At 48.2% G+C, this 13915-nt stretch overlaps 1 protein-coding gene across 1 annotated transcript in view; it reads right to left on the reverse strand.

The window, feature by feature from the left end:
- LOC130706724 (NHS-like protein 2) overlaps positions 1-11514 on the reverse strand; it is a 177927-nt gene extending 166413 nt beyond the window's left edge. The window contains exon 1 of the mRNA XM_057539428.1: positions 11005-11514. Within this exon, the coding sequence (XP_057395411.1) occupies positions 11005-11284 (280 nt within the window). The 5' untranslated portion in view covers positions 11285-11514. The remainder of the gene's footprint in view (positions 1-11004) is intronic.
- Between the last annotated feature and the right edge of the window lie 2401 nt (positions 11515-13915).

Below are 13915 nucleotides of genomic sequence, written 5' to 3' on the forward strand. Positions count from 1 at the left end.
ACAGAAGACCAGTTGGCCTACAAGGCCATGCCCTAGAATGGTGCTGTCCAATATGGAAGCCACTGTCCACATAGCGCTATGGAGCATTTGAAAGGCAGCCAGACCAAACTGAGATGTGCTGTAAGTGTAAAATTCACATTGAATTTTGAAGACCTAGTACAAAAGATAAAATAATGTAAAATACCTCATTCATCATTTTAATATCGATTGCATGCTGAAATGATACTATTTTGGATATACTGGGTTAAATAAAATGCATTATTAAAAATTTTTTAAAGTGTATTATCTAACTTGGTATTATTACTGCTTATGAGTTCATCCATGAGGTCATATTTTGTCACTTACTTGAATCTAAGTCTGTATTATAGTTCATGCTCATTATCCACAAATACATTATAGTTTTTCAAACTCTGGACGGTCTCTTCCAGCTTTAACAGTCTATACCACAACAGTGGTTCTCACCCATGCCTGCACATTAGAATCACCTGGGGGGTCTTTTAAAAATCCTGGTTCCTGGGCCTCATCCCCCAGAAATTCTGGTTTTATTGGTATGGGGTGGGGCCACAGCATTAGTAACATTTTTAAGCTCTCCAAGTAATTCAGATTTGCAGCCAGGGTCTATATTTTTTACTCTAATTTTAAAAATAAAAAATGCAACCAGACAAGCAGTGTGAAGGATTCTACTCAGGGAGATGACTGAATTGCTTGGTGGTCTGGGCATGCTGTAGACACTACCAAGGTGTGCCCATGACCTTGAGGCTGCCTGGTTGTAAGATTAGGGCTTTTACTGGCTCCAAATCCATGCTGGTGAGAGACAGACCCTCAGGCAAGCTGCCAAATACGTCACTGAAGCATCCTGAGGCCCCAGAAGTTTTGTGAGAAGGTGTTTCTTCACCCATAAACCAAGCTGGTTCTGTAAAACTGGTGAGCCAAGCCAGAAGCCATGAAGCCATCCCGAGGGAAGAGGTGACCAGAGAGCCAGCAGGACATTTGGATGAGGGCTCTGCCCCAAGGCAGGGGATGCTGCCTAGCTGTGCGACCTGCGTCTATCCTCTGCTGCTTCATTAAAGCCCCTCCTTGGCGTCCCAACCTGGCGGGTCCTCGTGGTCAGCCAGCACTACATATTCTGTGACAATAAACATCTCAGATCTACCAGAACTCTCGGTGGTGCCTCGGCTTCAGTTCCAAAGAATTTGCCCCCTTGGTTGGTGAGGCAGTGAACAGATGTCAGTGGGGGAGAGTGAAGGGAGGAGTCAAAGGAAAGGAAAATCCTCAGATTGGGAGAGACGAGCCAGACAGCCCTGGCTCCTCCGTGAGCACACAGGCAGGCATTCTTTACATATTCTGCAAAAGGGAAGAATGGCTGCAATTCGGAGCTGTTTAGGAAACATTATAACTTCATCTTGACAGTATCCCCATCCAGGGATTTCAAAAGGTTTTGTGGAATTTCATCTTCTTAGTATTTAGTGATCATAAGCAGGATTGTGGCATATGGGCCCGGCATTTTCCATACATTATTCTGGATCCTCACGACAACCTTCTGAACTGGGGAGCATTAACCCCCTTTTAAAGATGAGGGAGTGTGGTTCTGAGACACCCAAATCAGCTTATAAGTGTTGGGCAAGTCAGAATTAAACCCACAGGTGCTGCTGCCAAATCCCAAGATCCTCTTCCTTAATATGTCATTCATTGTTTGGTTTTTCTGTTTATTAAAAGTAATACATGCTCATTTAGGAAATTTTGAAAAATACACAAAGCTACAAGAAAAGAAAAAACACTGGCTCCCATAATCTCATAAAGATAACCACTGCTATCTTTGTTATCGTTTGCTATCATTGTTATCACCTTGACATAACAACGATTGTTAACATTTTGGCACATACCCCTCCAGCTTCTTTTTTATGTATGTGCTTTATTTTGGATAATATCATACATGCAATTTAATACCCTGATTTTTCACTTAGCATTATTTCACACATTTCCACATATCCTCATATATTTATTTCGAGCACGATTTTTCTTAGTTGCCTAGATTTGTACCACACATAGACCTGTCAACATTTATAGAACCACACCCATATTACTGAATAAGTTGTTTTCATTTTGGGGTTAGTATAAATAACCAAAAGATGCAGTGAGGATCCGCGAACATTTTCCCCACAATATCTGATCATTTCTTTAGCATAAGGTCTTGGAAATGGAATTACTGGGTCAAGGGGGGATAAGAGCATATAACAACACCGCTAGAATTGCTGACAGCTGTGATGCATGGCCTCCAGCGAGAGCCGAGAGCGCCCAAGGCTTTCTGGTAAAGTAGACCTCACTCCCCTCAGGGCCTGCTGGTTGGGGAGAACAATATGAGTTTGACTACTTCGCAGATACTGGGAATCAGACTATAAATTGCCAGGCAGTTAATTACACTGTTCTCAGAAGCAAATGATTCCACTTAAAAACAGCTGAATCATTTTTAAAACTCATCTCCTCTTTGAGTCCATTTTCCAAGGGAAAAAAATATTTTTCTGATTTTCCCCTAGATGAATTACAGACCATTCTGAAGAATCTATGCTATTTAGAAAGAAAAAATAAAATAAAATAAAACATACAGTCAAACCTCAAATGTCCCCACTCACAAAAAAGCAGGCGCATGAATAATATATTTTGCTCTGGAATGCAACTGGATCCACACAGCCGGGGACACACCAGGCAGGTAGATTCTTGCTTTCTCTCCCTCTTTCTGTCTCACTGTGGCGTGGAGTGCCTCCTGGCCTGGACATCTTAGGGGGACCTAGGACTTGGCTCTGCAAAGCAGGGAGGAGCCAAGGTCGCCCAAGTCTCATCTGCCCAAGGATAATGAACACTTGAACGTAGATCAAGAAAATCTGCAGTTCCTATTACAGCTTCATTTGGACCTTCCTAAGGCTCTCCAGTATCCAGCTCCTTGGTCAGCAAACAGGATGTTACAGCCCCCCCACCCGAGCCCTGAGGGCTCACTCTGAGTCAGGAGGTGCCTTGCACCCTCTCCTCCTGAATCACTTGAGTTAGTTCCTCCCCCACACTAGCCCTCTCACATATCCAGGGCTTAGCACAGGCTACCTTCTGAGCCGGGAATTCCCTCCCCCTCCTTCTTCAATTGGCCAGCTCCAGATCATCCTTCAGAACTCAGACACCACATCCTCCCCGAAGCTTTTCCAAGCCTCTGAGCTGAATTAGGTGAGCTTCCGCTGCCTTCCGATGACCCCCAAGCTTGCCTCCACGGCAGTACGATGATTCCAGGCTCTCCCCGCTGGACCATGGGGCTGCATTCTAGCTTGGCTCTATATCCTCAGAGGCTAGCACAGGGCCAGGCCCAGAGTCAGGTGCTCAATAAACGTGTGGTGGTTAGAAAGAAGGGAGGAATTGAACTTAATAGGTATTTATTAAGTGCCAAGCACTATTTTAGGGACTGGAGATATGGCAGTAAAAAAAGATAAAATCTCTGCCCTAAAGATGTTTACTTTCTATTGAGGAGCTTACATTTTAGAAAGAGAGAGAGGGAGGGATGGCAGGAAGGGAGGAGGGATGGACAGAGATTGCTCAAACCTCCCAAGGTAAAGGACTGAGCCTAATGGTTTGTACACAATCAGACCCACTGCCTCACATACAAAGCACCTTGGTGCAAGCCTACTTGTGCAAACACAATCCACACATCTCCTGTCTGTGGCATTATTAACGCAGCCTTGTCCATTAAGTTTTTGCCATCCTATGGAGGTTCCTCAAAACATTAAAAATAGAACTACCATACGATCTAGCAATTCCACTTCTGTGTATTTCTCCAAAGAAAATGAAAACGCTATTTCGAAAAGATACATGCACCTCTATGTTCACTGCAGCACTATTCACAATAGCCAAGATATAGAAGCAACCTAAGTGCCATCAACAGATGAATGGATAAAGAAGATGTGGTGTATAGATACAATGGAATATTACTCAGCCATAAAAAAGAATGAAATCTTGCCATTTGTGACACCGATGGACCTAGAGAGTTTTTTTTTTTTTTTTTTTTTATTTACTTATTTTTGGCTGTGTTGGGTCTTCGTTTCTGTGCAAGGGCTGTCTCTCTAGTTGTGGCAAGCGGGGGCCACTCTTCATCGCGGTGCGCGGGCCTCTCACTATCGCGGCCTCTCTTGTTGCGGAGCACAGGCTCCAGACGCGCAGGCTCAGTAGTTGTGGCTCACGGGCCTAGTTGCTCTGCGGCATGTGGGATCTTCCCAGACCAGGGCTCGAACCCGCGTCCCCTGCATTAGCAGGCAGATTCTCAACCACTGCGCCACCAGGGAAGCCCCGAGAGTTTTATGCTTAGTAAAATAAGTCATACAGAGGAAGACAAATACCATATGATTATACTTATATGTGGAATCTAAAAAACAAAACAAATGAACAAACATAACAAAACAGAAACAGCATCATAGATGTAGAGAAAAAACAGGTGGTTGCCAGAGGGGAGGGGGTGGGAGGGATGAGTGAAATAGGTGAGGGAGATTAAGAGGTACAAACTTCCAGTTACAAAATAAAGGGGTATTGTGCGGATAAAGTGTAGAGTGTGGGAAATATGGTCAATAATAATGTAATATCTTTGTGTGGTGACAGATGGTAACTAGACTTATCATGGTGCTCAATTTGTAAGGTATAGAAATATGGAATCACTATACTGTGCACCAGGAACTAACATAGTGCTGTAGGTCAATTATACTTCAAAAAACATACAAATAAACTCACAGAAAAAGAGATCAGATTTGTGGTTACCAGAGAGGTTGGGGCGAGGGGAGGGGGAATTGGATGAAGGTGGTCAAAAGGTACAAACTTCCAATTATATGATAAGTACTAGAGTTGTAACGTACAACATGATAAATATAATGAACACTGCTGTGTGTTATTTATGAAAGTTGTTGAGAGTACATCCTAAGAGCTCTCATCGCAAGGAAAAATATTTTTTTCTTTTTCTTTAATTTTGTATCTATACGAGATGATGGATGTTCACTAAACTTATTGTGCTAATCATTACATGATGTATGTCAGTCAAATCATCATCCTGTACACTTAAATTTATGCAGTGCTGTATGTCAATTATATTTCAATAAAACTGAAAGAAAGTAAATAAATAAAGTGAGAAAAAGACATTGCCATCCTGTGTACTCTAACTTGAAAACTTCAGTGAGAGCTTATCTGAGTGAAATCATGGAATTCTTTGGAGCAGGGAAGAGCTGAAGGCTTGAACCAGGAAGGTTAAGCCAGTGCTTCCCAACAGAGGGTAGAAGACTCTAGAAGGCCATCTAGATAACTCTGGAGGAGTTATCACAAGACGTCCATGAGTCTGCAGATCCACCAAGCATTGTTCATCTACTGAATAAGCACTATTTTGCCTATGTGTGAAGACAAGGTCATCAATTTTAAACCTACAAATTCATGTAAAAGCATTGCTGAATTCACAGTAGCGCTCTATCACTGTTTGGGTTTTTTGGTTTTTGTTTTTTTGTTTTTTTACCATAGGGAATTCTAAAAGTCCAAATTCCATCCTTGGACCCCGAACCAGACTGAATGGAAAATCCTATGGGGTGTGAACTGGGGTCCAGATTCTGGTTATCTTCTTTCCCCCACCTAGAGAAGAAGACCGGATGCCCAGGCACCCTGTGCTGATGTGCTGGGAAACAAGATGGCATCGACCCCTGCAGACTGGGAGCTCTTCGAATGAACAGACTGGGTCTTATTTACCTGTGGGTCTCTAAAACCCAGCACAAGGGTTGGGGGCAGGGAGGAGACAGGACCCAAAGTTGTGCCCTTTCTTCAAAGTTAGAAAGTAATGATCTGAGGAAAAGGTGATCTGAGTCCCTCAGAAAGGGCATATAGAGCAGCAAAGCTAGTAAGCCTGTTAAGCTACTTAAGCTTTGAAGAATAATAAATCCATACTTTGGAAACACGTATGTTAAACACATTTTTGGTAATAATTTTACTTTCTCATTCCCCTTGGCTTTTAATAAAAGTGCCTTTGGAAATGCCAACCAAGCTCTGCTGTAATAACAGAAAATAGTCAGGATGTGGGTGTGTGATAAGAAGTGCCCACAGTTGGATTAAAAGCTATTAGGGAGAATAGCAAGTATAAAGATGACAGAAGGATTGTGAGGGAAAGATCCAATGGAAAGGTGACCTTCAGAAGACTGTCAGGGTCACTAGCCCAGCCACCCCTTCCCAACGAAAGATTATTTTTCCAAGGCTATTTCCTACTGAAAGCTTAAAGGAGACTGTTTTAACAAGGGAGTCTCTTGCCTTACATCTATTCTCTACATGATGCAAGGCTGACCTTCCTTCCTCCCCTCCACCTCCATCTCACCCCCCAAGTCCCAACTGAAGAAACCCCAGGAGGCCTGTTCTCTAGAGAATCCCTCAGTTCCCAAAGGTAGCAGTAGTTACTCCTTATCCTGAACAAGTTCCAGCTAGAAAAAACGCCACGGCAGTGACTCTCAATGAACAACTGACTTTGAACTTAGCATCCCTGAAGAGGGCAGAGCACTGGCTTGGATGGCAGAAGCCCTGGCTTCTAGATCAAGGCCTCATGCCACTGACCTGCTGTGTGACTTAGCCAGTGCCACATTCCCCAAGGGGCAGATTAAGTCCACGCTTAGGGCACCAACAACAGGAGTACAAAAGAGAGAGAGAATGAAAGAATCTAATAAAAAGCCATTTTAATTTCAACATACAGGTGGAACTTCGAGTAATCTTTCAAAATAAAATTTTATTTGAAGGTTTAATATTGTTTCACTTGGAATTAGGTATGGAGAGGCACTATAATCTTTCCAGCACTTAGGGCTACTAAAGGTCTTGATTCAGTTGGGTGCCTTTGGACAAGTCCCTTCCTTTTTCTGGGCCTCAGTAGTCAAGTATTATGGTGCGCATAATGGTTAATGACCGAATTTTTGGTGTCACAAAGTATAAACTGACTCCACCCAAGCCAGAGAAGTACAGGGACAAATGATGCAAATTCACCACCCTCCTCCTGACACCTAATCAACTCCATAAAGATCAAAATTGAGCCCAAGAGCTATAATTTAAATCCTCTCCTGTTACTCTACTATTCCGTCATCCTGATGCTTTTATCGCTTTAGCTGTTGATGTATCTAAAAAACGGAGAAGATTAAATTTCTTGTTTCTAAAGCAGAGGAAATTCTAGTGGACATTTCGGTGTCCAAATTTCCAGGGAAGATGTTTTCAACACATGGAAATACCATGAAGCAGACCAGGAATTTCATGGTATTTAAAAGAAAATGGGCTTGCTCCCCCTCCCTACTCTGTCAAGCCAACTGTCCCAACAGTTTCTGGGGCTGACATGTAGGACAGAGACAAAACTGAGCCCTGGTAGAGTGCCACAAAACTGAGCCCTGGTAGAGTGCCTGTTCCAAGTCCCCCAAGTTCCTCCTGCTCCATCCAGCTCAAGCAGGCCCCTCCTCAGTAGCCATGACAGTCAGGTTCAGGGTCTACCATACCTCAGCTAATGGTAAACTGGCTGCAGTCTAGAGGTGCAGTTTCCATTCTTCATCTCCATATAGACTTACAACAGTCTCCCCTCACACTGGAATTATGATTTAAACATACATAAACCAGCTGTCCTTTATGATTTGGAGCCAGAGTTGCCACAAAGTTGGAAAATCAAGAGGCAGGAATCTTACATAAAGATGAAGAGGGAGTTTCCACCATCTACCCAACTGGCTGTATTCAAGCCAAAATCATTGCAAGAAGGAACAGAGCATCTTTCCCACAGCAAGTTCATGGGCTAGTGTAACATGATAGCTCCCCAGTGTTATTAAACATACCTAGCAGTTGTCTAGTGCTTCAGTGACTTCCTTGCTTGCACAGGAGATATTATACCCCCAGGCCAATGGCCTGATTGCTTTTGTAATTATCATTTAAGCACCTACAAACATTAAATAGATGTCTGAGGGAGAAATTGGAAAGCTTGGATTGACTCAGCATATGGTGGCAGGAATGGAGCTATTTCCCACTGGCTTTGACCATGCCATTCTTGACATGAAGAGTACAGAATCCAGGACACGAAAGCAATAAAGCGGGTCACATTCAAAGCCAGATGCGAGGAAAAATGCAAGTTATAGGCAGGGTTATGCCAAGGGTGCGGCAACAGCCACAGATCCACAACTGGAGGAGCCTGGTGCAGTCCTGTAACACACCCTCTCCTCTTTCCAACCCCCATCCCCCACCCCAGACCAGTTACAAGAGCTTCTGGGGCAGTCTCAAAGGGGTTCAAGTTACCGAAGAACAGCCTTCAGTGGAGAAGAGGGTGTTGCCAGGCAACCAGCCCAGCCCAGTCCCACCCTTGTAACCTTGAAGATGGTGGGGACACGACCCCTGATTGTGGAGAGAAACACCTTGGATTCCTTTAGCATCAACTTTCTCCTCCTCTGTCTTTCTCCCTCTCCTCTCCCTGTCCTCCCCCTGCTGCCCCACTGCCTGGCCCAGCCTACAGTCTGGTCTCCGCAAGCCTGAAGGCTATGGGCCAGTCTGACTTGTCATTACTCAGTCCGGAGGTGGCAGCCAAGCTGTCCCCACAGGAGGCTACAAACTGCTGGCCTGTCAGGTGTCATTCACTCTGCCCATGTTGCTTCCAAACCTTCCTTCCCAGTTCTTTCCTGCCCTCATGACCAAAGAAACAGCTAGAGCAAGAATCTGGGGGAAATCCAGCCAGATAGAGGATATACAGGGTAAAATGCTGACTGGGAGTGCCCACCACCAGCAAAATGGTCAGTAATGGAGTAGGAGCTAGGAGGAAAAGACACGGGGAAGAAAAGAGCAAGCCTTGACATTGGTGGGGAAAAAAAAGCATTTTTAATTGGGGTCAAAATATAATATGCAACCTGCTTGAACACCTTGTTGAAGCTTATGCCTGAGCGACAAAGGGGTGGCCAGGTGGTGCACTGATTATGCGCCCCAGCTCCCTTTGCATTTGGCGCTTGTGCTCAGATCATTGCTGAGAAGGCCTAATTTAAGTGCTACGCAATCAAAATTCCTGAAGAGAAAAGTGTGCAGTGGGAACCTCAAGGGGAGTCTAGGGTAGGGCATTAGACCAGAAAATGGAAAACCAGACCTTCTTGCCAAATTAAGGTAGCCTGTGTTCCATTTACGCAGCAGGCCCCTCAGTACCTGAGCCTGCAGATAGGTGCACTCTCAAAGGCAAGCAGCCACACCAAAGATGAGAGATAGCCACTCTCCCAGCTCTTGCAAATTTCAAAGAAGCCAACCCAATGCAATTTATCCGAAGAATTGCTCCCTTCCTTTAAAAGCTCTCCATTGCATGAAGCCATCTCTTTCCCAAGGCAACTTGGTGAAGCCATTCCTTCCCTCACATGGAAAGGACAGAAAGGCACAAATTGGAAAAGTAGAGCCTCCTCACTGTCCTTAACTTACCCTGCTGCACTCAGTAGGTGGCTCTCTGCAAGCTGTGTGGGGATTCTGAAAATAACTCCGCAAGCTGACTTATAAAATTTCTCCTAGGCTAATCCTGGTAGTCAGTGGGACCCCAGAAAAAAAAATCAACAATGACCTTCCTACCCTCTCTGTTAACTGAGAACTAACCAGACCTAAGGCCCCAGCTTTCCTGCTCCCCTGCCATGCAGAGATTTCTGGTCCCATGTCTACATTCCATGTGGCAGTCAACTGTGTCTTCCACCTTCCTTTCCCCACTGGACCCAGTTCATTTTCTCTACAAGTGACCTCCACCATCAACATCAGAGGTCAGAGAGTTTTGGGAAGAGGGGTGCCAGGGCCTATGACACCTATTCTATGGAAGGCGTGGGAGGGAGGTGAGGTCTGCAATGGAGAGGGGCTGACTCAGACACTTCTTTCCCAAGGCAGCTGGAGGCTTGCAATCACAAGTCAGTCAGTAGCCATATTCTGCCTCCATCTGAAACTTCCTGTCCACACTGCTCCTTCTCTCCCCTAACTTCCTGGTGGCACCAATTGGCCCTGGTACCTGGCATGCCCCAGCTGCGGTCAACATTTCCAGCACATTCAATCCCCTTGCTTTCTCCAAAAGTCCCACACCCTAAAGGATCACAGCATTCCCATGGAGAGAGGATTCCCCATGCAAAGTGTTGGGGTCCAAAGTAGTAAAGCACAAGGGCTCGCGTTGCCCTCCTGCCTCTCACGAGTCCTGCGTGCTCAGCCAGGGCACCACTGGGTTTCTCAGGCATGGCTGATTTCTAAAGGAATCACAGAACTGATGACAGTTGCTTTAAACGGTTCTCCCAAGCAAGTCTGTGCAGCCGGACCCTAGGGGTAAGGGGTCAGAGAAGCCGGCTGGGAGGGGGAGAGTCTCTCCTCCCCACCACACCCTCCGGCCTCCCCTGGAGCAGCAGCTCCGACCTCGCGGGGAGAAGCGGGCGGGTGGGCTCTCAGACACTTCTTCGAGCGAGAGCCGCGATCACACTCCAGCGCGAAGTTGCACAGGTTTAAAGTCGGTAGGCACCGCCGCCAGGGCTCCTGCCGCCGCGTAGGTGGCCGGCGGCTCCGGCGCGCTTTCCGAAGTGCCCGAGCTCCTAGACTGGAGCAAAGACGCCAGCGGCGCGGCCATTTGGTTCCCGACTCCGCGAAGGCTAGGACGCCTCGGGCCTGGGGGCGGCGCCGAAGCGGTCCGGACCCAGCAGCTCCCGGGGACCCCCGCAGGTCCCTCCGCCTTCTTCCCCAAGATCCCCAGAAGGCGGCCGCCAACCCCAAGGCCGGGAACCCCGAGGGCATATGGCCACTCGGGACGGCGCGACCGGATCCAGGAGCAGGAAGTTCCAGCTGGAGTGCGGCGGGCGTGGAGTCTGGGAAACGGGATCCCCTCGTTCCCCGAGGGGAAGGGAGGGGAGGGCCGAGGAGGGGCTGGGAGGGCGGGGGAGGGGTGGGCGCAGAGCGGGCGCGGGCTGGCGCCCCCACAGGCGAGGTGCACGCGGGGCCGCGGACCGCCCGGGCGCAGCTTACCTAGCTCTTCCTCGTCGTCCTCCGGACCGAGCAGGCGGCAGGGAAGGCGGCGGCGGAGGTGCACGGTGCGGCGGCACAGGCTGTCGGTGCGGCGCCCCAGGGCCAGCAGGTGCCCCTCGAGGTCCTCGAGCAGAGCCAGCGAGTGGCCGCAGAGGTCGGCGAGCTGCCGGAGCAGGCTGAGCGCGGCCAGGTGGCTCACGTCGCGGAGCTCGGTCAGCGGCTGTGGCGGGTTGCGCGGGCACAGGCGCTGGGGCACCACTGTGCGCCTGTAGAACGGCATCCCGGGCGCGGGCGCGGGCGCGGGGGACCAGCCTGGCGGCGCGGCCGGCTCGCCCCGAGCGGCGCCTCTGGCCCGAGCGCCCCTGAGCGGCGGCCCCAGCTCCGGGTGTAGCAGGCCCCTGGGCGCGGGCCGGCGAGCGGGCGGGCGCCAAAGACGCCGGGCGGGTGGGCGGGCTGACGGGTTCCCAGCCTGGAGCGCCGGCTCCCCCCGGGGCTGCACACTCGCCGGAGCCACCAGTCCCTCTGACTCTGGTTCGCTGGGCTCCTCCTCCTCCCCGCCTTTCTCCACCTCCTCCTCCCTCGCTCTGCTACTTCGGGATCCCCCCACCCACCTTTTTTTTTTTTCTTTTGCGGTCAGAGATTCACAGATTAACGCTTGATCCGGGAGAGGAGGCAAAGGGAAGTAGGAGTAAAAAGATCGAGCTGGAGCGTGAAAGAAGGAATGTCTGCGTGAGTGGGGTGTATGTGTGTGATGTTCGTTCGGTACAGTATGCGTGCCCGCGTCCTCCTGTGCAGCTCCAGTCCCAGTACTGATGGTTAAAGTTTTCCGCTTTGGTGTGTGTTTTGTTTTGTTTTTTCGTTGTTGTTGTTTTCATTTAAACTCTTTCTTCGTAAATAATAGAAATTCAAGGGCACCCGTGCCCACACCAACTAGTAACCAGCGGAGACCCGTCGAATAGTCTGACCTCATTCATCTAGATTCCCTTTCCCAAACATGTACTCAGTGCCACGCACGGGCTAGACGACTAGACTGTGAGTACAGCCTTCTAGCGCCCAGGAACTTGGAAATGAGGGGGAAAGAACCAAATATCTTACTCGACTGCTCAGGAGGGCAGTGTCTCTGGGGAGTCCTGGACTACTGTAAAGGATCTGGAATGAATGAATGAATGAAAACAAACCCATTCTCTGGAACAAGATTCAGTTCAGATAGAGGGCCACCGGTCTGTATTTTAAGCCAAAAGGGAGCCCAGGGCCCTCTCCTCTTGGCAAGGCCTCCTGGCTGAGATGGACTCTGTCTCTGGCCATAATGGACTCCTGGGATGTCCACTGAAGTACAGGAGCTGGGGTGCGCTTTCAGTACTGGCAACACTGTGGTCAAGTCCTGATTTCTCTTCACTGTAGAAGGTAGAGGAGAGGGGGATACTGGCATCCTCAGAAAAGCAGAGTGCCCGAGTGTGCATATGTCCCTGTGCCCTTGGGGAGTTTCCACTCAGAACACTTATTTTCGACACACCGAGTTCCCATCTGATTCTCCTTTCACTTCTTTGACTTCGGTGTGGTTCCACTTCTTCCTTCTGGTAATTCTCTCTTCATCTTTCCTCCTAAAAATGTTCCCATCCTTATAATCCCTTATAGTCTTTTAGTAAAACACCTTGGACAGAATATGTGTGTCTGCACTAATGATCCTGAGCACGGACTGTTTTCATTCATTCCTTCAGAGAATTGTCTCTTAAACAGTTCAAGGTGCTACAACTAGTTAAGAGTAATCTTAGATTTCCCCAGCAGTCCAGTGGTTAAGACTACGTGCTTCCACTGAAGAGGGCACGGGTTGGATCCCTGGTCGGGGAGCTAAGATCCTGCATGCTGCACTGCCAAAAACAAATAAAGAGTAATCTGATTACCCTTTTCAGTAAATAGCTATCCCTGGTTCAGTAATTTGGAACACGAATACTAGAAAAGTTGGGTTCTAATTCAAAGAAGAATAAACAAATGGGCAAAAGACAGCCCCTTTTCTGAACTGTAAAATCAAGTTGTGGAATGAGGACCTGAAATTCTCTATTTGGCAAACTCAAACCTGAGCCAAGAGAGTGACTGACTGGCAGGAAGTAGGGACTTGGCTGGACTCTCCAGGGATAGTTTTCCTTGACCTATGGGCTGTTTAGACTGATCTCCGTTCCGGAGAAAAAGAAATGAGGTACCAGCAGATTGAAGGAGACTGTGTGGGCAGAGCTTCACTGCCAGAGGGTGACAGGCCTGGCTCAGGCCTGGTGTCTGAGCCGCCCTCACTACTCTGATTCCTGAAGCTGATGAATCTTTCAGGGCTCTCTAATAACAAGCTCAACTCCAAGCAAATCAGCTTTAGCCCCACGCCCTTCCCCCAGCTGAGTCCGCTCACTCCAGCCTCTTCAGTGCGCTGGCCCTGGCTTTCATCAAGGAAACATCAAGGACTTGCAAAGGGGCCACCTCAGAACAGAGCCCCTCCTCCCTTCCCAGGGCCAGACCCGCACTGCACGTCCCATGGAAGAAGTCAAGGGAATACGTATAAATTTCCACATTCCTTCATATCTCCAGTCTCTTCCCAACAGGAAAGGTGAGACCTCGAGGTGGGCCTGGATGTAGAGAGCCTCTGAGGAAGGAGCACAGGGGCCTGGCTCCAGTCTGTGGAGGGAGGGTTGGGGTTCTAGAAGTGCCACACTTCGGCCAAGCTGTCCGGGGCAGGCAAGCAGCTAAGGTGAAGGGTTCGGCCCCATGCTCCCACATCACCCCCCAGCACAGCATTCTCACAATCATCCTTGCTTAACAGTAATGATATTTATTTTGTCATGATATTGTCTCTCCCTCTAGACTGTTAGCTCCATGAGGGCAGGAACCATGTCTGTCTTGCTCACTGCTGTGCTCCCAGTGCCAAGCC

The sequence above is a fragment of the Balaenoptera acutorostrata genome, unplaced genomic scaffold (genome assembly GCF_949987535.1).
Source record: "Balaenoptera acutorostrata unplaced genomic scaffold, mBalAcu1.1 scaffold_597, whole genome shotgun sequence".
NCBI lineage: Eukaryota > Metazoa > Chordata > Mammalia > Artiodactyla > Balaenopteridae > Balaenoptera > Balaenoptera acutorostrata.